The sequence below is a fragment of the Lampetra fluviatilis genome, chromosome 12 (assembly GCF_964198595.1).
Source record: "Lampetra fluviatilis chromosome 12, kcLamFluv1.1, whole genome shotgun sequence".
NCBI classification, from domain to species: domain Eukaryota; kingdom Metazoa; phylum Chordata; class Hyperoartia; order Petromyzontiformes; family Petromyzontidae; genus Lampetra; species Lampetra fluviatilis.
The window spans coordinates 9,609,922-9,635,751 of record NC_136286.1 but is presented as its reverse complement, the minus strand read 5'-3'; the positions used below and the strand labels follow the sequence as shown (position 1 = coordinate 9,635,751).

The following is a 25,830-nucleotide window of genomic DNA, read 5'->3' as shown; positions in this document are numbered from 1 at the left end:
TGGACGGATGCAAGAACTATGACTAACATTCCACATTTTCACGGCAAGTAACTTGGACAAGTGCTGTTAGTAAACACTTAATACGCGCAGCATTGCACAAAAGGCAAAGTGAGGAAACTAAACACACCGGGCCAAATTGTTATCCCAAGTGTTGATGTTGAAGTGGCCAGGTGGCTCAGCGGTCACGGCATTGGGCCAGCACTTCTGAGGTTCTGGGTCTGAACCCCAAAGTTTGGGATTTTGACAAAACTTCAGCTCAGAGAATTGAAAAAATATTTTTACTCCCATACTATGAAAATTTCTCAATAGCTGGGCATGTGGGTAATTCAGTGTGTAGATAAAAAAAAGGTCATCTGAAGACGTCTCAGAAGTAATTATGCGATATCTCTTTCCACAGGTTATTCTCCGAGACACGGAGATGCGAACCACTCGAAAATTCTCACGAAATACATGACTCCGATAAAACATTTACAACAAAATTGACAAGAAAGCTTCCAAAACAAAAACTAACACTGCGAGAACGACGAAGAGCACCTTAGGATGACGTGCACGGACTCGAGGCGTGACGTGATGTATGCCTTGGTGACCTCTGGCGTATACGTCTCCAGCATGTGTGGCTCCGTAGCCTTCACATAGGGCACCGACGCCGCTAGCCGTTGCCACAGGCTCAGCAGGTAGTGCACGCTGTTAGGTGCAAACGCCCAGTGCTACGGGGGTGGGAAGCAGCAGGAGGCAAGGTGGATTCGTACCGGTACAGCATGCATGGCAATGTCATCCTCGCAGCGGCTTCGGCATAACTATCGAAAGATGGTTATCACATCGCGCGCTTTCAGATGCGCTTCTGTGGCCGTCTGGAACGCCCTTCCTAGCGATATTAGGAGGCCACTGGAGCTATGCACTTTTAAATCTAGATTGAAAACTAATTTCTTTAGAACTGCATTTTTGTGTTAAGTTTGTTGTCCTTCCCCGATTAGCACAGATGGCTATGCAAGGTGCAAAGGAAGTTCAACATACATGCATACATAGGAGCGGCAAGTTCTATTGCCGAGAGGAAAGCACCCGAACCACAACACCGAGCAATCGCCAAATGTGTAATTTGTCTTGGAAAAAAAATTCAATAAGGGATTTAAACCGGGAAGGCAGTTTGGATCGAATGACAAACACAAAAATTCACAAGAGAGTGATAATGCAGAGCAATCAGTTTGACGAAGTTATGCATATAAATGAGTGTTTTTCAGTTGGGAATAAAATGTCACTTTATTGTAGAAATTCATACACATTTAAAAGTGACTATAAAAGAAATGTTTTCTTTATAAAATGAAATATTGCACCATTTGTAAGCTGAGCATTGCCAGGTTTCATTTAAATATTAACATTTTAAATGGTCCATTTTAAAAACCATTCAAAACAATAAATTGCTCAATAATGCTGATTGAAATTCCACATTCAAATTCATTCCATCACATTAAAGGAACATATTTCATGTGCTAGTTATAGTGATATTTCATATAATTTAAGCAACAAGGTCAAACAACTATTCAAAAAGGAGATGAGGGGGTTTTCACCATTCTTAAATTAACTTCTTAAAAATATATATCACTGCAAAAGGCCGTGTAAAATCAAGACAATCGTTCAAAATGACAAAAAAACATTCAAAACAATCATAACATTTCAGCTTTACATTTTTTCAGTTTCATCATTTTAAAACTACATATCCAAACCGTACATGACAAAAAAAATTCATCTCATAGCCCCTTAGGTCCCATTAAAGCACGGGAGACAGACTGCATTTTAAACCGAGGTTCAGTTGATCCCCCCCCCTTCCTAACGACATATCGATCGCGCAGACACTTCAAGTGTAACTCGGTAACTGGCCGTGCCTTTAAAATCAATAGTGCGAGAGGGACCTCGTGCTGGCAGATTTTTGCATCCGACACCGCCGTATGGGCCACGACAGGCACTCAAGCGTCTGCCGAGGGTCCCTAAGCATTAGAGGGCTCGGCACCCAGCTAATGCCGTTAGCGTGACTCCCAGGCGAGGCGCGCTTTCGCAAGCGTGCGTGCCGAGGCCTCCTGCAGCAGCGTTCTGGCTGTGGCGGCGGCCAGGGCTGGGGAAAGCCACCAGTGGGACGACGGATATTAGCCGGAACAATATTGCGATGCCGTTAGTGGAAGCATTTTTAAAATATATGACGGCGCGCATGATCATTATCGTTATTCCTCGCGCCGACGGTGCTTAAGCGATCCGTGAAAACGGAAGGGCGGTTACAATTAGATTGTAGCCGATGCATCATTGCAGATGAAAAAATGCAATATTGGCATTACAGGCTGTGCTAAGGATATGCATCTTTTAATTAAAAAAATATGCAGATAACACTGATAGAAAGATGCAGAGTGCATTATCGGCATTAGAGACACTCGAATATCAATTTAGATGTTTTTATATACAGCAGAACAAAAAGTTAAAAGTGTCAGCTCGCAGCTGAGCCAATAAAAGGGTCTGCCGTATGTGTAATGCACATCACGCTGTCATTTTCACGTGTAAAAGAACCACTCGGCTGCACACCCAACATTGCAGCAGTGCACTAGCATGTGTCTTGGCGATTGTGAATACAATCTTTACTGCCGTGAGCAAAGGACAAGCCATAAAATCATGACATTTTTGTCAGACAGCATGCTTCCTTCTTTTGGCGCTCGAAAAGAAATGTTGCCCCCTTCTGCTTCTTTGCTGCAATAGCTCGCTCTTGCAGCCACCCACTACCTAAAGCTTTGTCAAGCATGGGGCTATAGATATGTAAATATTCAGCAAATTATGAAATTTGTGTCAACAAACTTACAAACTGTCTAGTTGAAGTTGAGCAGCATGAGTTTATTGGAGAATTAAGTAGCTATATTAGATAGAGGTGCCAACATCAGTCAGGTACTTAGTGGGAGGTGAGACAAAATGTGCTCCCTTCACCAACCCGCACTGAGCAACATGGCAAATTATGGTCAAATTCCCTCCCCGCCCGCCACCGCTCCACCCATGCCCAACAACAAGTAAACCACGACCTCACCAGCCATGGTGTCAGATGGCTGGGTGAAGGGGCAGGTGGTGTTTAGAACCACTGGGTAATATATTGCAGGATCGTGAGAGGCGATGGCAGCTTCGGAAGGCCTTCATCCAGAAGTGGATTGATCATGTATATGTAAATATTATAATAATATATCTCTTAAATCACAGATTACTATTAACCCCCATGAATGAAAACATCTGTGCAATCCATCCACCTGGATGTAAAACATGTACATACACGGCATCATTATGTGTTTGCTACGTATGTGTCGAGTGACACCTTGAGGACACCTTTGAGGGCAAACGAGTTGTTGCAACTCAAGGGATTTTCCAGGTGAAATAATTTAATTCATGAAAAATAAATCCCACCGGGCATGGAACATTTGAACCCATGGAGGCACTCGGATGCGGCACCACCACACTTAAGTCAAGGGTTCGTGACGGTGCATGGTACGGTACCTGCAGGCTTGTAACGGTAAAGTTCGCGATCAGGCGGATTACGTCTGGGTAGCTCTCCACTCTCACCAGCTCGCCCAGCTGGTAGTTGCTCTTTAGCCTGGCAAGCAGCCGACAAAACTCGTGGTAGTTGTTTGGATCTGAAAGGCTCTGCGGAATAAATAGAGAAAAAAGTTTAATAATAATAATAATAAAAGTAGGTTGGAAAAATATATAAAATAAACCTACATGCGAACTGAACCTATATGAGAATAAGATAACAGCATTTTCAGGGATGTAACTTAAGTGTACAAATTCATGGAAGGTTGACAAAAATAACTCAAAAGCAATGAGGTCAGTGAGTATATTTCAATTTTGTCCAATTTCACGAGACAAGAGGATCCAATTAGATCTCTCGGAGAGCAGTGCAACTTTTTTTTGTTAACAAACGGTCCACGTAAGCGAATATCACAGGGCTACCTCCGAGATCCCTTCTCCAGTGACTTCTGTTGCAGACAGTTGGGGACAGCACTTTCCATCCCACCCTTCAAACAGCAGTAAAGTTTGTCCCACAACAGTCAAACCAATATTTTTTAAGTCTCACTGCTGTCAAATGCCAAAATACATTTTCCGTAATGTTTTTTTTTTGTGCAGTCACCAGAGATCTGACTGCGACCATATACGTGCTCCACTTGAGAATCCGGTTTAATCATAGGATACGGCCTGGATTCAAACCCTGGGCTTCAGCGTTGACACCTCAGCTATCGACTTCCGAGCCGCACAGCCACTAATCACCTGTGGGCTCTCGAGGATTCGCTTGACCCCGTCCACCAGATGTGACAAGAACTTGGCCCTCTCCGTGTTGTTGAAGAGCGACCGCCGTACCGATGCCACTTGCACCAGGCAGGACAGCACCTGTGCGAACAGGAGACCAAAGCAGAGCAGACATTTAGAAAATAGCCGCCTCAATGCGCAGCAAGGTTGGCTATGTACGGCACGAAAGAAGTTCAACATACATACATACCATGTCTACGTTAAGAGAGTCTGTCTATCCATAGAAGAAATTCTCAGGGCAGGTTAAATAAACAGGTATAATGCTCACAAGTTGTAATAGATCATGCTGGTTGATTTACAGCTGCTAGTCACTCTCCGACACACGTGCACACACACACACACCTGAGAAGCATACATTGACCATTCAAACATTGACAATGCAAAAATCCACCCACAGGGTGCTTACCAGTGGTGACAGTGTGGGAGGCAGGGAGCAGTACAGATCGAAGAAGAGCTGGAGAGTGGCCACATCCAGGAAGGCTGATGGCGAAACACACATGTCGTCAACAGAGACGCACTACAATCCTTCCTACAGCATACACTTTAATCCGTAGCACAAATCGACAAAGATAATTATTGCACTGCCCGATTCTTTCCGAAATCCCAACACAAAGAATTAAACTCACTTTGTAACCCAAGGTCTTATATAACTGAAAGAAAAAATATTAATATGACCCGTCTGGGGTGTAAACCTGATTACTACACTTGAATAAGAGACGTGTTACCCCGATTCAAAGTAGATCCTGTGGAACTGAAACAATACTCTTGCTCAGTCAGACTCAACTGTAATTTAAACAAGTTTCCCACCGAGATATAATTGAAGTGGCTTGCTCTATTCGAGTAAACGGTTCTTGGGAATCTTTTATATTAAAGACAAATTTAAAATTGTAATTATTGGCTTCAGCAGTAGATTAACAGCTTTGGGGCTATCCTTTCCTATTTCATCCACCATATAAAATGTCATTAAGAGAGATAATCTTTCATTATTCAGCATGTCAATGCTGCATTGCCTATGACCACATCACCTGCAATGCAGCCAATGACGCTAGATATCATAAAATAAGCAGATTGGGTCCTGAATAGTTCTTAAACGGGTGACTACCATCCCCAACAGGCTGTGGGGGGGCTATGTGGTGGGCAGATGGCAGTGCAGAAAATTTCATTGTTTTACTGTATTCTCATGCTTGCCGCCTTTACCAACATGCACTGATCATCATGAAGTATGGTCGAATAACCCCCATGATCCGCACGGCATTAGCACGATTTAATATTAGGCCCATTATATTCTAGAACAGCCGCGGTCTCTGCACGATTCGTTTGAAGCCTGGGGTGCGCAGTCGACGTGCGCTCATGTGTCGGCTCACGGCACCTGATCTCCAGCTGGTGGGGATCTGCACTGTGCACAGGTCTTCGAAGGACTCGTCACTGGAGGCTCCGATAAAGTCGAAGTTGAGGCAGTTGTAGGTGAGTTTAAGGAGATGGAGTAGCAGCCCATGCTGCCGCTCGTCGCTCAGATCTAGGTTCTTGCCCGATGCCTATGGAGCACAAAGACAAAGATCCCCCGTATAGCCATTAAAACGACTGTTGGGGCAAGTGCTGTTAAGCGAGCACCAATGAAGCTGCCCGATGGAGCACAACAGCCGCCATTCGCCAATAAGTGATGGTGATGTCACTACGGCACTTGTGCCAGGCCAGGTGCACTTTGCTAAAACTTTACACGGGGGTTAAATCTGTATCTACAGTGTAAGCCATATAAAATCAGTGGCAGCTTAAATTAGCCTTCATATTCATCAAATCTAAAGATATTGCCAGTTTTAAGTAAGCTGCAACTATGTTTTGTTAAAATGTTAATCTGCTCTCTGCAAGGCTGACGTAACGTGTTTACATTGTAAGTAAATTTGCTACTGCTGCTATTTGCACAGCAACTTTTGTTTGCTCAACACTACAACAGTCATCGAAAGTACTTTTGCTTGAGTGTGCTGCTCACGTGAAATAAAATTGAAGTCAATGAGCCACTAACTTCCACTTAAAGCCATTCTCATTTATCTATTTTTTACGGAGACGTTAACCACCACCATTAAAGTTACAAAAAGCACTTTCACACAGCGATTTATAAATGTCGGCCAGAATTAAAACTGGGCAGTGTCAAGAACTGTCACAGGGAAGTGCTTAACAGCAGTTAAAATTTTGATGAAGAGATCATTTTAAGCGTTAACATGTTACATTTATGAGTTTTATTCTTTCAAATCCTTTCTGTCAGTAAAATAGTGTTCACCAATTCTGAAACATTTAAAAGTTTGGTCATTGCATTAAGGCTTCATCTGTACTGACTGGCTTTGTGAAGTATGGTCATATAACCACCATGACCAACACCGCATGGGTGGAGGGGGGGGGACTTCATCCAGCAGTGGATTAACAAAGGGCACTAATTTATGGTAATATGCAAAATAGGAAATACAATTTTTTTCTTAATTACACTTTTTCATTCCATTTTTGTCAATTGTCAATATTATTAAAGGTTACACACATCTACTACTCACAACTGGCACCGTGGAAACAATGGCATTAATAACTACTCATCATCATCCTCAGCCATTATCTATCTATGGCTGGATGAAGGCTTCTCCATGTTCTTGCCATGCCTCCTGGCCGTGTGATGTCACAATCCATGTTGCTTCTTGAAAACTAGCCTTTTGCCTGTCCAAGGCCGGGTGTATTGCAGTAAATTTGAAACTTGCAAGCGAAAAGCAGACCGCGACGTGATATTCATTGCATCCATTCGTGTGCAATTTGTAAGGGCGCGGTGACACGGACCTATTTCATTTTAAGGTTATAATCCCTTGTTCATCATGACGTCCTTTTTACTTCTATGTCTCAACAGCGTTACGGAGATCGCGTGACGTCAGGGTTCTGCCTTCGTAGTGAGGGTTGTGAGTTGACGCCGAGGAGGGGGGAGGGGCAGTGACGTCACCTGCTCATGATTATTAATGAGGCACTGGTCACCGTGGAGTGACGTCACGAGCGTTACACACTGACATTCTTGGCTCATAGTAGGTACGATAATAATGGGGGGGGGATGTCCATTTGGAGGACGTCACCTGCTCATGAATATTAATGTAGGGGGCTGGTCGATGTGGAGTGACGTCACGAGCGTTAAGGGTGATTATAGTAGGTATGAGCTGATCTCATTACTCCAGCACGACGGTGTTCATCTGCTCAGGCATTTTCCCCCTTCTTTGCCGTTCTGGCACCAGTCTTACATATTAACCACGTGCCCTGCCCAAAGCCACTTCTCTCAATTCAATACAATGTCTAATTTGCAGAGGTGGGACAAAGTCATTGTTATGCAAGTCCAAGTCGAGTCGCAAGTCATCAAATTCATGACTCGAGTCTGACTCGAGTCCAAGTCACATGACTCGAGTCCACATCTCATAGGTGGGACAAAGTCATTGCTATGCAAGTCCAAGTCGAGTCGCAAGTCATCAAATTCATGACTCGAGTCTGACTCGAGTCCAAGTCACATGACTCGAGTCCACACCTCTGCTAATTTGCATTGGTTCTCCGATTATATTAGCACTGCCCGCGCATTTGCACGCGATCCACGGCTCGGATAGGTGGTGGGGGCGGGGGGTGGGGCTTAATGTTGTGGTATGCTGTGATGTCATCATGCAGATGTGCACGGTGACGTCACCACCAAAGACAAAGATCTCACGTATAGCCTTAACAGACTGTAGGGGCAAGTGCTGTTAGCGAGCATATATGAAGGCCAGAACGGCACACGAGGGGGTGGGTGGCCAGCTTCACGCCCGGCCACCTTTGAGTCTCTAGTGGCGATGTTCACACACCACACCAGGTACTCATTTGAAGCTGAGTCGACTTAGGGGAGGCCCAGGACCGGTTCAGATAATCGCCACTGGTGTTGGCCGTGAGTGGGAATCGCCAGGTTCGTAGCGCAGCATGCTCACCGCTACACCACTGCTTCCCCACGATGTCACCACGATGCATTTGCCCAACCTTGTGCTCGCCAGCCAGCAAAACTTTATATAATAGTGTGATACACGTGTTATTTTTTTGTTTCTAGTTCCCAGCATGCATCTATCTGCTTCTTTGTGGACTGTTTAGCTTTTTTTGGATATGCATTCTAGAGTATAGTTCGGAGTAAAGTCAGCATTTTCAGTGATTTGTGATTTTTTTTCATAATTACCAAAAATTATTAAGACCAGAACCAGAATAATAATGGTGCTGTGTATACCTGCTTTCATCAATGCACTCCAGATAAAACATATAGCAGGTATTATGCTACATGTTTTAATAAACCTGTAGTGTAATCAAGGTCCGTTTTAACATCTGCTATTGGACACAGTATAAAACAAGAGCAATTTGAATGTTTGTATGTTTTAGAACCTAATTGATTTTTACTGTTTGCAGTTCAAATTTAAATACAATAAACCTGTCAGATTACTGCACGTTATTGTTCTCGGCAAGTATGTAATTTTCTATCACTCAAGTTCATGTTCTGTTATGAACACTTATCAAGCTATGGATGACAATCAAATTGCTTGTTTGGATATGCATTTTGTATATGTAGATATGTGAGTAACACAAGCAGTAAAAGACTTTAATTAGAAATGTTAACTTTAAAGTAACATTATATTTTGAGCAAATATTATGTAATGCCTTATTAAAAAACTTTCACAAGCAAGGTTAAAAGAGATTACGCATGAGTTATGTTCGTCTGTAATGGAGGGTGGGGGTGAGTGGCTGCGGTTTGGACTCTCATAAAGATGATCCAATATTAATGAAACATTATTATAAAGTTGCCCTGTAATTAGGGACTATCCCAACTGAAATATAGCCAAATTGATTAAGAATCGCAATATATTAAAACATGCAAATACATACTGCCCTAACAGCAACCTGTCAGCTTCCACAATGTTAAATCAAATCCTTCCCAAGACAAAATAATGTTGGCATTCATTACATAATTCAAGCAGAGCCATGTTTCCTAACTTGTTTAAACATTCATTAGGTGTATTTTGGTACTAATTTTACCAGGACATATAGCCATGCTTTATTTCTGTATATGTAGAGTTAGGCTTCCGTTTGTTGGTTTGTGAAAGCTTTTTTAGCCAAATATATTTTCATTAATCTTGACTTAAAGCTTTTGTCACTGCAGGAATTCATAAACTTTGGGTCTTTTGGTAAAATCACGGAGATAGATCTACGTGATTTTACCAAAAGATAGATCTAGGTGACCGTATCGAAAGACGCAAATAATATGTATTTTCATAGTCCACAAAGGATAGAAATAATGGCATTTGATATTCAGCCTTTTCCATAATCTCAGTGAAATCATTGCAAAATTAAAGACAAGCCACAATGCGACTGTGGCCATGCAACGCAAACGATAGACCACAAAGCAAACCACTCTAGTCCGCACTTCTTCAGCGGAGGAATAGCAAGACGACACAAACTCTTTCCTGAAGCCCTTTCGTGGTGAGCAGACCTCGACATTAGCATTCGGCTCTTGAATATTTCCATACACAAGTGAAATGATGTGCATGATCTATATTTGAGAAATGTTTCCTTAATCAGACTTGTTCATGTGGTTGGTTGATCTCCACTGTTCTAGATTTGAAGCTTTCGTGACTGCAAGGATTCATATTCTTAGGTTTTTTCGGTAAAGTCACGTAGGTAAAACATCATTAATTTTGATGTTTTACCTACGTGACTTTACCGAAAAAACCTAAGAATATGATCTCCACTGTTTTCGTTATTGTGTTCCCAGTGACCTTGTGAATAGTTTATAGGCAGGTGATGAAGGGCGAACAGGTCTATAATTCCTCAAGTCAGTTTTATCACCCTTTTGAACAGAAGAACGATTGAGGCACAGCGAAATGATTGATATCATTTTCAAAATAGATTACAAAAATAGAGCAGCTACAATGAGACTACATGAAGAAATTTACAAAATACATATTATATTAAAATATGGATTCAGAGCCATATATTGGCCAAAGTTATTCACGTTGACATTATAAGATGTTTTCCAAAATTGGATTGTAAAAATCAAGAAACAAAAATACACAGAGAAAGTACAACACCCAATAGAAATTAGCTGCACGAAAAGAAAAAAAGAGCTTATCTATAATTTCCCCTGGAATATCCCTTGAGGTGGAATATCTTATTTGCAAGTGCCCAGGCTGTCAAATTCCACGATTAATAAAGAGGGCAGCAGAGTTGGGCTCAAGGTAAATATGAGAAAAACGAATAAGTTATGTTCATCAAGTTCACGAAATGATGGAATACATCGGTTTCAGGGAGAATGGAAAACACATCGCGGTACATATACCTAGAAACACGGCAAAATTGAGTCTTCCGCCGTTGCCGATCATTGCTACAACGCGGTGGGCTCTCATGATATTGTTTTCTCCGAGACTAAGGTGCTCTGCAAACCCTCTGGCTACCATCAAAGGTTTGTACACAAAGCCATTCAGATATACAAACACAGACATAATTTCAACCGTGATGATGGGTACAAACTTAGTAATCATTGGAAAGATGTTATCAACCATGCAAAAAAGATTTAACTACACATTTTTGGACCATCTTATCTTACAGGCACTATTTTACTCTACCGAGTGTTAACATCCCCAGCGTTTAACAGTACTCTCCTTTTTCGTATTTAATTAATTTACCCACCCAGCAGCATAACAAAAGGCGGCTTAATCGTATTTAATTATTTTACCCACCCAGCAGCATAACAAAAGGCGGCTTAATCCTAGCTGGCTTATCTACATATGCCATCTATATTACAAAGGCTCAGTTTCAGCAGCAGTACTGACCATCTCACAACTCCTCCTCTCCCGCGGCCCTTCCTGGCTCCTCCCCCCTTAACCAGTATATAAGGTCGTACCTCTTGGGACTTCTCTCCACTTGATACAGATTTTTTGCTGTGACAGTTTCACCTGAAGATGGAAGCTTGTGTTGCCTCCGAAACGTCGTGATTTTATTGTTCTTTATTTTTTATTAATTTTAATTTCATTTTTTACCTACGTGACTTTACCGAAAGAACTAAGAGTAAGTATACCTAGGGTAGTTATTGAAGGAGAACCAGGACTAACATGATGAAACAAAGGAAGTGGACAAGTGTAGGTTGGAGTGCATTCGAAAAAACTCAAAACATAAAGCAATACACCAATGTGAGGAAAGAAAAAATATATCAATAATTTCATTTCACCTGCCACGGAACTAGAGACATTGACAAAAACTCAAACATGAGCAAAGAAGCGTGGAGAAATGCATGCTTTAAATTACAAGTGAGAGACAGTAAGAGGAACATGCAGATCAGAGATAAAATGCACATTAGACATCTTGATAATTGTAAAGAAAAGTATGTGGGTCCGAGCAGGACATGTCACGAGAAGGAATGGTGCCCGACAGTCAATGCTAATGATGGAGGGAAAGTAAAAGCAGATAGAGCAATTAAATACATTTGTGTGCAAAAAAAGCTAGGTGGATCATTGCATCGGTAGACGCAGCACGGGAGGGCCTTCATACCACAGTGGAAAAGGTCGTGGCTGATGATTAACCAAATGTTGACTACCAAAGCTTGAACAACTTTCCTATTAAACAAATAACAGTGAAAGGGGTATCACCAACTTGTAAACAGCAGTCACTCACCTCTCTGAGCAGTGTGCAGGAGAGGGTGAAAATTTCATACAACGAAACGTCTCGAAACGAAGATGCAATTTTACGATGTTTCGTTATTGGTCGCGTTGTGTCCGCCTACAGAAAGAAAAACAATTAGGCTGAACAAATTTCCAATCACTCAATTTATGAAATATTCTATTGCAAATAAAAACGTTAACCAAGCGCATCATTACGTACTTGATTCATCTCGCTGACCAGTTCCGAAAGGATCATCGCTCCAATCATGCAGTGTTCTACACTGCCCTGTAACCAAGAAAAACATTTCTTTAAAACATTTTGATACATGCTGGTTCACGCACCACACACTCAAAAACGAGGCAGTTTGTAAATTCAGAACAACACACTGGGCATGCAACGAAAGTAAGGCGTTGTCTGCAGGAGGGCATCCCGGCTGCCCCATAAATTCCGCTCGGTCACCTGCAGGAATTTGGTGACGTCGGTGATGACGTTTCGCACAACGAACTCGTCCTTGTCGCAGTCGAACCAGCCCAGCTTAGTAATACGCGCGTACAGCTGGATGAGCGCCTGCGTCACGAAGGAGACAAGCTTGGGCCGTGACGCCAAATACGACAGCACGTAGTTTCCTGCCACGCACAGCCAATGGGACAGGGACGTCAGCGCCAATGGGCACGCGCAGTAGTGTGTGTACAAAAAGTGTACATGTACGGCTTCATTGTCAGGGCCTCCCAACAGCCATGCACATCCTGAGGGTTATTTTATCGTATTTCACCACACTCATATACAGGCTGCTGAAGGCTTAGAACATACTTTCATACAACAATGGAATTTGCTGCATTGCCCTCCACTGAAAAAGTAGCCCCGCAGCAGCCTACAACACCTGTTTTTTGTGCATGATTGTCACCCGTCCAAGCTCTATGCAGGCTCGAACATGCTTAGCTTCTCAGCTTAAAGAATGGCATGTATTTGTTCAAGGAGAATTGGAAACCCAATATATTAGGAGCATGAAATCAAAATGTTAAAACAAATGTAAAGTCAGTAACATTTTAAGCAACTTCAAGATGTTATACAATTGGGTCATGCTACATACCACAATGTTAACTTTCAGGTTGACTTCAACTTACATGAATAATAAATATTACAAAAGAACAACACTGACTTAAATCCACTGTGTTAATTTTGAACGTGAACTTAGCTTTTGGGGAAAGTCCAACATACTATGTAAGGTGTGAAAGTACAACATGCAAACATTCTCTGTCCAGGTTTTAAGCAACATAACTCGCAGTTAGAACTTGTACGTCTACTTACGAATGTCGACTCTCTGTTCCAGGGGAAGGGGATTGTTTGTCCGCGAGATCAACTTGGAGAGACATGTAGCTGCGAGTAACTGGGCATATGAAGACTAGAGGAAAAAACACAAACACAAAAGCAATCATTTAAACAGATAGAACAAAAAAAGGAATCAATACTTAGACACTTCATTTATTATCAAAAAATTCGCAACTTACTACCTCCGCTCTACACCAAGGCCCACGTCCATCACTGCCGGATGTCATTTCTCTGTAGCAGCCCCCGCCGTCTGGAACGCCACCCCCCCCGCTGCACATTCACAGCAGCGTTTAATCTACACCGGCTTTTAAGAGACACTTAAAGGCCCAAGCGACATTGAGTTCGTCTCAAGAGTCAAGGACGTTTGTGTCTATCAAATATTGTGCATTTTATAAACTGCATCAACACATTCCTGCGGAGGGAGCTGGTAGGAACGTTGGGTTGCTCGGTCAATGGCCAGGGTCAACGGCGGCGTGGTGTATTCCGCAAATATGCCCGACTGTGAGGGCGGGCACAAACCGGCGTGAGTAGGTTAAACGTTGAGTTTTATAAGGGCACCATGGGGTGACCAGCCCCTCCCCACCCAGCCCCACCCCTTCCACCCAGCCCCTCCCCACCCTCCCCACCCAGCCCCTCTCCACTCAGCCCCACCCCTCCCATTTTTAGATGCACGACGGACGGACACAATAATCCCGTGGGCTGGTGTAACCAGGAGGTTCCTACCAGTATTATTACCAAGTCGGGAAGTTAGCATATAATATTGCACAACTCAAGAAGAAATTACCATGTTCGACTCAAGTGCTTTCTGGTGTTTGAAAATTTCCTGTTATTAAAATGTGCATGCATGCATGCATAACATATTCAACTTTGCGGTTAAAAAGGCCAAAGGCAAAAGCTATAAAATTTCAAACACGTAACGGGTAAATATAAAATTCACCACAGGAACCAAGGGCCCAAAAGGGCTGTAACATGAACAAACATGATTAAGAGTAAATAAAACATTTATTGATCGCATCAAGGGTGGATTATTTCAGAGCCACTGCTCCTGTTGAAATTCATCGAATTAACATTGAACTAAGGGGCACCTTAGCCTTGCAGATAAGACAGCGTGCAGAAATGAACTCATGTGAATGCGCTATATTTTAACTAGAGAAACGTGAAAGGAAGTGGCATTTTTAGAGGTTTACCCCAAACGACTGCATTCTAAAACATTTAACTACTTCATTGATACATTTATATTGATATATGGACACATTTCAACACAAAACAAGGCTTTCCAAATATCTTTGACAAACAGAAGTCTTTTCTAAATGTTTCACAATTTTTAAAGCAGCCACACAAGCAGTGCTGGGGGATGAATGTACTGCATCTTGCAAAAATGCGACAAGATTGAGCAACCAGCGCCTTCAATGTCGCAGCATCAGTGCGTTACTCCAGGCCAGTGATGTCAGTACTCGGTGACACAACAGTTGGAACTGCACACATCTGCTCAGAGATCTCGCTGTTTGTGTGGGGATACATACAAATTCAGCTCTTAGTTGTTTTCAGTGTTATAAACCACATATAATTTCCACAGTGTGATTGTGATGGTAATTTTCAGAATATTCTTGCAGGGTGGGTAAGGGACCCTCGTGAAAAGTGGGCTTAAAGCAACAAGACAACTAAGTAATTAGACATTCACACCCCTTGTAAATCCACTGCTGGACGAAGGGCTCCCTCCCTACACTATCAACTTCCAAATAGGGAGGGGATTATGACTGACCAAGGGAGTTTTTTAAATACTTGACCATGCTGGTCAGCATGAGTTGGTGAAGGGGAGGTGGCGGCCCCAGTACTGGTTTAAATATCACTCGCCACTGATGTTAGCTAAATACGTCATTAAATAGCAAGTGCATCATGCAGTGCCTCTTCATAAGCATTAAGGAACCATAAAGTAGGTGGAACAGAGACACATCACAGAGACGTCACTTGTAGGGACTTCGTGAGTACGCAAAAAGAGAGTAACATACACTCCCTCTCTCCAACAGCAGCTGGCACTGGCTGAGGCATTCGGGGCTGTTGGTGAGGTCCACCAATGCTTTCTCGGCCTGCACACGCTGGGATGTGTCCGTAGTCTCGTATAGCTGCTTGCACAGCAGCTCCAGCTGTGCTAGGCTCTGTCGAGAAGACGGTATACAAGGGAGGAAGGCACCATGTCAATTACGAATTCTAATAATCACAGATCACAAAAATGCTTGCTTCTCTAAAATTGAACATTTACTGTAAAGGCTTAAGCTTACCGTAATAAAGAGTTTTGAAATGTGTTAATTTTGCAAACAAAATTAACTATGCATCCACGGTTTATGATTTTACAGTTACAATGCTATGTAGACCTTTCAGCCAAGCACAGGACATTTGCCAGTAACTTTGGCCATGATGGCCTCTTGACCAGGACCAGAGTAATGCACTAATCACAAACAAAGCTCTGAAAGCATCACAGCATCGGCACATATGACGTATGTTTTTCACATATTGCTGTTTATTTTTTTTATGAACCTTCCAGATTCTGCATTGAAACAATCGCACTTGGCACCTCCTTCAGATGAGAAAAACACAAGTTTATAAAGGACAGAACATCGATGACGAGAACGTGACTTTATAGAGCATCTTCATTCATTGCTTATACTAAATTACTCCGTCAATTCTGAACACTTTTTACAGAATGTTATAAGGTGATTATTCCTACGTCCAGGGAATACAATACCGCTAAAGAAAAATTGCCACAGTTTTCCAGTATTCAATACTCAATAAATTGGGCAATGATTGCCATATGCTTTATGGAAAAAAATAACATTCTATACATGGTTGTTAGTGCTTGCTTGTTACAATGCGAGTGAATGTGTGTAAGCACGTGCACCTAACATGTGACCGTTGATATTGCATTTGCATATTTCTGCACACATTTCTTAATACAGTTAAATTGTTTAACAAAATGGCCAATCCCTTATTTTATATTGGCATTCGTGCTTGTTTATTTGTTACATTTCATCCACTATATTACACAGCGCATGCATATTAGGTGCATAACATTTCGGCATGGGATATTGTTCATCATGTCTACAGCACTTCTTATGAGTAACCTTGTCCACAAGTGGCACATCATAACAGGCAATTTAACCACAATTTCCTTTGACAAACAATTTTCATTAAGCTGCATGGGACTAATGAGAAATGCATTAGTGTCTCGATTTTACCTGCAAGCCTCAAAACTATAAAAAAAAAACTGACCAATAATGATTAAATTTATCTTTCTCTGACAAGGAAGGTTAAATCTGAAGCTGGGATGGTTGGTTATTCAATCATCCTTCTAATGTGAGTGAACTTACAAAGGAGACCATCAAAATCAAAGCTAACATGGTATAAAACATACGTGTTAACACGTAGGTGTGAATGTAAATGATTAGTGCAATAATAAGCTGTAACTTTACCAAATTCAAAACAAGCCTGATTATAAATGTAACAAAATTCAGACAGTTGAGATTCGTGGATAACTGTTTCACAGTAACTTTAATGTGAAATGTGCACCATTTAGAAAACACTTTATAACATAAATAAGGTACAAACATTAAGCTGTATATAAAGGCATAAGATATTCAATACTTGCCACAATACTCGTTGAACATAAATGCACTAACTTTCTTAGAAGCAAAGCACCACTTGTTGAACGTTTATACTCTATATGCATTAGTAAACATATCAACTCAGGTGAAAACACCCTCACGGATTTATCTGCATTGTGGCAATATATAAAAAAGCATACAAATACCCACAGATATACAGTATCGTGTCTTTGACCAAAAATATCGGCGCTAAGCAGAGATGAGCCTGGATAGTGCTTAGATGGGTAACAGCCAAGCAAAACAGGTTGTTATAGGTTACGGGGTAACATGATGTGTAAGAGGAGAGTTAAGCGAGGGACTACCATGCCTCATGTCTATGCTCCCAACCTTCACAAACCTCAACTGACCGATACATTTGAAGTACGTTCAAATAACCCTACGACCTATATTGTGTGTGCCGGCCCTCATCCAGTACAGAAACTGGAATAGGACTGTACATGGAGTACGTTTCCAAACAGGATTAAACATAATTTGCATGATAACCGTTGAACAAAAAAAACGCCTCTAGAAACTATCGATGATAACCTTGTGCTTTCTAGAAATATAGGACCCGGAAGAAAACGACTTTACCGGATGCGCCATTGCAGCCAAAAGCACATGTAACGACGGAGCTGGGATTCCAATGACGGCCGGTCGTCGCTGACCTGACCGAGACTTCTCGACTCGTTGTACCGTAAACACTTTCGTGAGAACTGCTTACTGCCCCCGCTACGGCATGGATAAGTGGTGCTGACGGTGGTTAACGTTGGGGGAACCTGCTTGCACAGCAGCCCCGCTGTCTGCTCAAGTTGTATCTGCCTCATGTTGTACAATTGCCAAACAACCTCTTCACCCACAACCTCCCCCCCCCCTTATTCTCGAGTCGAATTGATATGAATCTGCAGATGCTGCTACTGACCGGGGTCTCACTGACATTCACGCAGGCAGTCGCGTACAAAACCAAAGGCCATAGTTTAACCTTGCAACGGCTAAGGTACAGATACCCGCATAAGCACACACATGAATGCTATACACACGAGCGTTCACATGCGCACGGGCACAACCATGGATATAAGCCAATAATGCACAAGCGCAAACAGACCTTCCATCACAATAATAGGCACATACAAGGACACACGGATAGATATAAACACACGCCCGCATGAAAACGCATGAAGGCACACGCATACGAACACACACAAATGCACAAACTTGCAGCAACTGCAGTGAGGCGTGGAAGAGAGGCTCCACATCAGAGCTCATCGTGCACAGTTGTGCTCGAGTACCTAAGATTGGTTTTCAGTTGATCGATGTTTAATAACTAGAAACCGACAATGCTATGCGGTTATTCTTGTTTTAGATCAATACTGTACAGTGTGGTGGCGGCACAGTACAGACACACGTGGATGGACTCAACCTCGCGGTTATCTTCCATCAGCTCCGGTCCACTGCTAACAACCACTGATCGCCGACCATTGCAAAGTTCAACGTAACAGCGTTAACTGTGACCGACTAAACGCTCGCAAACAGCGACAACGAGCAACTAATCATCATCACCACAGCCAGTGTTGACATATACTGTACAGACCCCCCCCCCCAAACCCACATTCACCGAAGGCTCCAGACACCGCCAATTACAACAGCGGCAATTGCACGCCGAGGCGCAATTGCAGCGGCGACTAGAACGACGAGAAGAATAAACGTCTGCTCACACACAATCGAGCACCCTTGTGACCATTGCACCCCCCACTCCATCATCTTAGTAACAGCAACACATGGGGGGGGGGGGGCTAACCGCGGCCGGCGTCCGAGCCGCGCCGCCGAGGGCGGGCTCGCCGACTGCCGAGGCAAACGTACGAGGAGCGAAGGCGTCGCTCGCTCGGTTAATCGAGGCGGAGCGAGCGAGCGGGCGGGGGGAGGGATCTCGCTCAAGCCTCGCCGAACCCCACGGCGGCGGCTGCAGCCGCGGCCCCCATTACCTGCTCGGGGTCGGCCATCTTTCCTCGCTCATGCCTGCGCGGGGACAAGCAACGCGCATGCGCGTGACGCCGCGTGTCACGTGATGTTGGATGACGTCGGGAGCTGCGGGTGGTTGGTTGGTTGGTGACGGTGGGGTGGGGGGTGTGTGGGGGGACATGCGACGGACGCGATCGGCGTGGTGGGGAGGGGGGGCCCAGTCCCTGCAAGCGGATTGGTGCAGAGCGCTGCGACGTTAAAGTCGCGCGCGTTGGGATTGTGGGTGGTTGGGGGACCTCGAGGGGGTATCGTGAGCAACGCAAAGTTGTGTTCCGTTATCATTTGTTGAAGTTGTCAATATTTTTCGGGGAAGTTGTATACACAGTGCATTGTAATATCAGCAGAAGGCACAAGACGCATTCGTCAATAACACTGCATTAAAAGGAAATATAAATATAAAATAGACGACGTTTCGGGGAAAGGAAAATATTTAACATCTGAAAATTAATTTTAGCCGACGTTTCGGTCAGTGGCCTTTCTGCAGAGCTGTGTGCTATTAAACGTCGCCGATTATTGTTTTATCTTGCAGTTTAAGGCAGCGTGATTAACGCATGTCTTGACTTGTGTTGTTTGTGCTTGTGCACCACTTGCCATTGCGGTATTACCGAATGTTACACGGTTACACGTTGCGTCAAGGGGGCTTGGCTCGAGATTTCAGCATGGCTCTGGAATACTCATCAACCATGGGTTTATCCAGGGGTGGTTTCTTCATTAGGGCGATTGGGCGACGCACCACCAATGTCATTCAACCACAGAGTCACGCTAGCCGTCACTGTCAGCCTCTGGATATAGTCCAATCAGCGTCATGTCACGTTCTGTGGAGTACCGCCTCTTTTTGGACGATTTCACTCCGGCTGAGAATCGCCCCGAGTGGCCCCATAGACTTACATTCAAAGATGTTTTTTTTCGAACGGCGGGCGCTGCAATGCTTTCTCTATGGCTTCCGGGAGGGCATGCACTAACGTGCTTACGTCATCATACGTGCTAACGTCATCATACGTAAGCACGTTTCATCCAACAATATAATTTATCGCCACCTAGTGGAATCTTTAATAAAATAAACTTGAGTGGTTTGTTTTAATAGTGAGTATAAAAACAAACAAGATGTATTGTAAGAGTCACTTTATTTTTCATTAATATTAAAGAAGTGAAGTTGCCTTTACATGCTTAAGCTGTTAATGTATCCATTGCATGGGTGGACCTTATCCTAATCAATCATCCAGACATTTGCCCCCCCTGAGAGATTTTGCAGGAGCCGCCACTGGGTTTATCCACTGCTGGATGAAGGCTGCCACCTCTCACGATACAGCGATGTCAATGATCCACCTCGTGCCTGCACACCAGCTGATTCTGTCGCTCCATCTCGATGTGTAGGCTCTCCCGGGCGCACCATTGGAGAACCTCCTTTGCCAGTAGCAAAATGTAATAATTGGTTTTTTACCCTTTTATCTGGCAACAAAACTGACACCTTTTTTTACAAGGAGTCATGTTTGCATTGACGACAATACCTGCGGTCGGAATGCAAACAAAAAACACAACTCTAATAATGTATGCACTGTCCTTGAAATTGATTGGTCCACACCCGAGACAGCTTTTCTTAGAGCCAAGTCTCACATGGTGTTGGACCAGATGACGCCAAAAGGCGCCTTCCATTCCTTAACTTTCCAGCCACCTCTTGCCATTGGAGAGAGGAATAATGAGAACGAATATCAAATATCATTCCTCCCTTGCCAGTAATCGACTAGGAAAATCCATTTCTACCCACTGGAAGTGAATGCACTCATAACAAGCTCTTGACTCGAGGTCTAAATACAAACGCTATTTAGAAACAGCAATAAGAATACCATTTGCCAAAACAGTTGAAATACGCGTGTTTAAGTGTAAGGGAGTCGGTAAGGATACGGCTTTGGCCAAATGTATTCATTGTAACTTGAGAATATGTTTTATGTATTTTTTTAAAAGATGACATTGAAATCGACCGTGTCGTTTTTAATTGGCCTTAATAACTATATTTTATTTTGTGCGTCTTCTTTCACAAGTCCCTGTAGGATGCAGTAAATGAGGTGACACTTGCAAAGCAATAGACATGGGGTCAAACTAAAGTGTCGTGATTGCTGTTATAGTCAGAGCGTGGAGTGTGTGTGTTAGGGTGTCACGTTTAAACTCAGGTCTCCCTTTGTAAAGAGACGTTTGACCTCCACCTTGGCCCTCATCTAGTTTTAAATAAAGTGTATGAATGACAATCACGCGTTGCGTGTGTCAAGGCGCCACGAACCTGACGACCCAAGTTCAATTTCTATTCGCGATCAATAAAAGTGGCGAATTTTTGAACGCGTCCTGCACCTCCCCTTGGTCGATTCAGCCTGAAATTGGTACCTGGTGCTGTGCGTGAACATCTCCACTAGGGCGACAACAAAATAACGCTTCACGAATTTTTCGTGTCATCCTTTGCGCAGGGGCCATGCTTAATCTTCTCTGTATCATTCCAATTTTAGTACAATTTTAGTACATGTGTAGTGGCATAGCGCTGGCTGCTGGCGGAAAAGGGTAACTGCGGTGTATTACTTTTTGTTTTTTTCGGTAAAGTCACGTAGGTAAAAAAATTAATAAATTAAAATTAAAACAACTAAATTAAATCACGACGTCAGCAGGCCACGATAGACACGAGAGGGGGACATCTCGGGGAAAGGTCACAGAGGGGGGCTCATCGGAAAGCCTCGGGAACCCGCTAGTAAGTTCCAGAGAGGGCTTTTGGCCACGCTGAGAGTGTTGGGGTGAGATCCCCGTTGTGCTGCTCAAGATCGTCGCCATCGTCGCTGCCGTCTTCACTGGACATTGCGCTGCTAGATTGTTGTTGGCTGTCCTCGGTTCAGCGCCGTCAGTGTTAGACGGTTAGTGTTGTGTATAGGCGAGCAACAGTAACTGTGTGTACCCACGTGGTGTTGTGTATAGGCGAGCAACAGTAACTGTGTGTACCCACGTGGTGTTGTGTATAGGTTAGCAACAGTAATAGTGTGTACCCACGTGGTGTTGTGTATAGGCTAGCAACAGTAATAGTGTGTACCCACGTGGTGTTGTGTATAGGCTAGCAACAGTAATAGTGTGTACCCACGTGGTGTTGTGTATAGGTTAGCAACAGTAATAGTGTGTACCCACGTGGTGTTGTGTGTAGGTTAGCAACAGTAATAGTGTGTACCCACGTGGTGTTGTGTATAGGCTAGCAACAGTAATAGTGTGCACCCACGTGGTGTTGTGTATAGGCTAGCAACAGTAATAGTGTGTACCCACGTGGTGTTGTGTATTATACTGGTAGGAACCTCCTTGTTACACCAGCCCACAGGGGATTATTGTGTCCGTCCGTCGTGCAGGGAGGGGCTGGGTGGGGAGGGAGGGGCTGGGTGGGGAGGGAAGGGTGGGGAGGGGAGGGTGGGGAGGGTGGGGAGGGTGGGGCTGGGTGGGGGGTGGGAGGGGTGGGGTTGGGTGGGGAGGGGCTGGTCACCCCGTGGTGCCCTTATAAAACTCAACGTTTAACCTACTCACGCCGGCTTGTGCCCGCCCTCACAGTCGGGCATATTTGCGGAATACACCACACCGCCGTTGACCCTGGCCATTGACCGAGCAACCCAACGTTCCTACCAGCTCCCTCCGCAGGAATGTGTTTCCGATGGTGTTCGTTAAATAAAAGAAGTTCCTCCTATTGCTGTCTCCGAGTTAAGTCACGAGGGAGAGTGTCATAGGTGCTCGCACACAGCATTTGCCCCAACAGTCTATTAAGGCTATTGGGGTAGACCTTTACCTTTGGAGCAGTCTTATCATTCGGTTAAAATGCCTCAATATTCGCTGTCGCCAAAGATTTGCGTGTTTACTTACTGTAGTAGTCAATATAAACTTGTAAGCGTTTCCCCATCGCATACCAGAACGGGCGTTGCGTTAACAGCTTCCCCCACTGTATGTTACTGTTCAGAGATAAATTAACCGCATTCAGTAAATATTATGGCGAAATAATTACTCTCAGAGGAAAACACATTTCAAAGTTCGAGTCATTTTTATTGAGCCGTGTTAGTTTTTTGTATTCGTTACACCCACTCATTCGGAATCGCCACCTATTAAAATGTGTCTTCCGAACATCTTATGCTCTTTCAATGTTTATTTGTTACACGCAAAAGCCTGTTTACCCAGTTACCCAGCCATTAACAGAGTTATTGTCGAGGGTGGTGAGGAGCCCAGCCGGCAAACACGAGGCATAGATTATTTTTAAGAGCAGTTTGAGTCACCGAAATTAATGTAAAACGATGACGATGTTGCTGTATCACTCTGTGAAAAGGTTTTCTGGTAATGGTGTGGGGACCCCTCTTACCTGCAATCCGACCGGCATGAACGGTGTTAAGGGCACACACGCCAATGCCAAAACTTGGCCACTGAAATCCAAGCACTGAGGTAGCCTGGATCAATGAGCTGGCACCGTTGCTGTAATTAACCGAGTTCTCGAGTGTTGTAGGTTAATTGTCTCAGGCAATGCACAAAAAACACCCCATCACATTGAGTTGAGTTCCGTTCTTAATTTGGCTAAATTCCAGCGCTAGAAATGAACTATGTTATTTTGACTGTAATGCAATGAATATTACTCTCTAAGTCGGTTGGGTAGTGCTGTCCCCTGCTCTGTCAGAACAGTGGTCAGAATAACGATCACTGGTCAACACACTTTTTCTGGCATAAGGTATTCCAACGGTTTTAAGGTTATTTTGGGGGTGCTGATTCCAAATCTGGCAGTTTTTGTCTATCACATCAGGTTTTTGAAATATCAAATATTGCATTTTCAATAAAAACTGCAGAAGAAAAATATTAAATAAATGTGGATATCTACATAAAATTATATTATAATAACACTATCCTAAAAATACAGCACCATATTTTAACACTAAAGCAGTCACAGACTCGCAACAACTTGCAATCATAAGTGACAGAGTTAATTTCGGGTAAAATCAATGAAAATGGGGTATGCCGATTGCATAAAAATGAGATGTGATAGAGCAAATCTGAGATCAGATTTGGAATCAGCACCCTGAAATTAGTCTAAAACAGCTGCAAAAGTCCAGGCCAAAAAAAAATATTTTTTTTGTTTACCAGTGTTATCTGATGTAGCTCTGTGACATTCAACCTCACTGCATGGGTGGAAAAAACACGATTTTTCCAGCGGCAGGCATCGGGTTTTATCTGTAATACAATTAAACCCGATTTCGGGGAATTAAAACCTGGTTTAATGAATACGAAACTCTGATCCAAGGCTTAGGCTGCTTCCTCGTCGGTGCTGCTATCGTACTCGGGGCCGTCGGGCACGGGGTAGTCGGAGAATGCGGCGGGCAGGTTGGTCTTGATGAACACGAGCTTCTCCTCCACAATCGTGGGCGCCAGTGAGTTCCTTAGCTTGGAATGGATGAAGCCCATCGTTGAGAAGTTGGCAAAGTGCGGTTCTGCAATTAGAACCAATTTAACCGGATTTCTCCCAATCTCAGATGATCGGGTTTAATATAAAAAAGACAATTGAACCCGATTGTAAAAACCCGACTGTGCCACCCTTGCTTCACTGGACCGTTCTCCAATTTAAATAATGGCACTTGCTTGAGAGAGGTCCGATTGGATGCTTCGTCAACCCTTCTGTTAATGCTAATTAATTCAGACCCAAGTTCTTCAAGTAGTAAGCAACATTTCTAGAGATGAGTGATGAGATTGTATAATGTATTAAGATTATAAAACATCTTAATGGGATATGGCTTGCATATATATATGAATTTGCTGAATTAAATTATACATGGAACCTGAATTAAGCAAATTCACATTTTCATCTTTGTTTCTGTTAAAACAGGTTATGCATTGTTCATTAAAATATTAACCTAAATGTGTTGCTATTAAAACACATGCTTTCTATCCAGCGACTTTAAACAAATAATTACCAACAAAAGACATCATGATCACATGAACAGAGCGCATGCCCCACTAAGCAGCAGCGAACCACTCTGGGGTAGAAGTTGCCACAACACAATTTAGAATTTACATGAAACTGACAACTTAAGTACACACAGCCACATGTCCTCTTCTCTGGCAATTTGCTAATGAGTCATAATTTAAAGCTTCCCTTTCATTAAGCAATGTTAAGCACGCAATTAGAATACAAAATTGGTACGATAGGGTTTCAAACCCCCCCCCCCAAAAAAAAAATGGATGGCACGTGTCAGTTATAGAGCTCCGACAGAGGGCATTTGGCCTTCCCTTCCACGCTAGTAAGACGTCTCGGAAGACGTGGGAGTATGCACGTTGTACCCCACCACACATGACCTGCCGATCGATTAACTGTGGTGAACCCATGTACTCTACAGAGTGGACAGAGGCAGGGAGATTTAAGAAACTTGCACTATTGTTTTAACTGCCTGCACTGGCAGGCCGAACCGGCAACCTCTGGTTTGCAAGTCCAGTTGTGCTAACCCTTCTCAACTGGATCCTGTAGTTGACACAGATGTGCCAATTCGCTTGGTAAATGTATCTGCAACCATAGGGGCGAGCGCCAGTCTCATGAGCGACACGTTTCCGAGGCCACGTTTTAGGAGAAATCCGAGCTCAACTAATAAAACATTCAACCCATTCCACAACCAAAATGCTCGATAAAAACGGATGACATGCCTCTTGCATTTTTCAAAGTTGTTGCAAAACCACGTTTGCTTTCATTGGGGTGAAGGATGAAGGCCTTCTCGTGACTCGTGGTCCACCCGGTTACGTTGAGAATCACAATGAACGTCAGCAATAAACGGTGAACGTCAATCATCGATTTCCCCGATCAGAAGAGCAGCTTTTGTAAAAA

General features: G+C 43.4%; 1 protein-coding gene and 1 non-coding gene across 3 annotated transcripts in view; both read right to left on the bottom strand.

Annotated features, from left to right (window-relative positions):
- The window catches only part of XPO7 (exportin 7), an 86,489-nt gene extending 67,452 nt beyond the window's left edge, over positions 1-19,037 (bottom strand). Inside the window, exons 1-11 of one of the 2 annotated variants that reach the window (XM_078861593.1) lie at positions 18,941-19,037; positions 15,333-15,479; positions 13,303-13,396; positions 12,454-12,620; positions 12,214-12,279; positions 12,007-12,111; positions 5,693-5,858; positions 4,730-4,803; positions 4,285-4,404; positions 3,514-3,660; positions 535-707 (exon numbers count right to left, since the gene is read on the bottom strand). In XM_078861593.1, the coding sequence (XP_078717719.1) occupies positions 535-707; positions 3,514-3,660; positions 4,285-4,404; positions 4,730-4,803; positions 5,693-5,858; positions 12,007-12,111; positions 12,214-12,279; positions 12,454-12,620; positions 13,303-13,396; positions 15,333-15,479; positions 18,941-18,958 (1,277 nt within the window). In that variant the 5' untranslated portion in view covers positions 18,959-19,037. Of the gene's footprint in view, positions 1-534; positions 708-3,513; positions 3,661-4,284; positions 4,405-4,729; positions 4,804-5,692; positions 5,859-11,168; positions 11,303-12,006; positions 12,112-12,213; positions 12,280-12,453; positions 12,621-13,302; positions 13,397-15,332; positions 15,480-18,940 lie in introns of those variants that run through there. The other variant, XM_078861594.1, reaches the window with a different exon arrangement.
- A 2,349-nt stretch (positions 19,038-21,386) lies between these two features.
- LOC144935283 (U6 spliceosomal RNA) lies at positions 21,387-21,494 on the bottom strand. The gene has a single exon (XR_013637282.1). It is a non-coding gene; the product is annotated as a U6 spliceosomal RNA (small nuclear RNA).
- Positions 21,495-25,830: the final 4,336 nt, after the last annotated feature.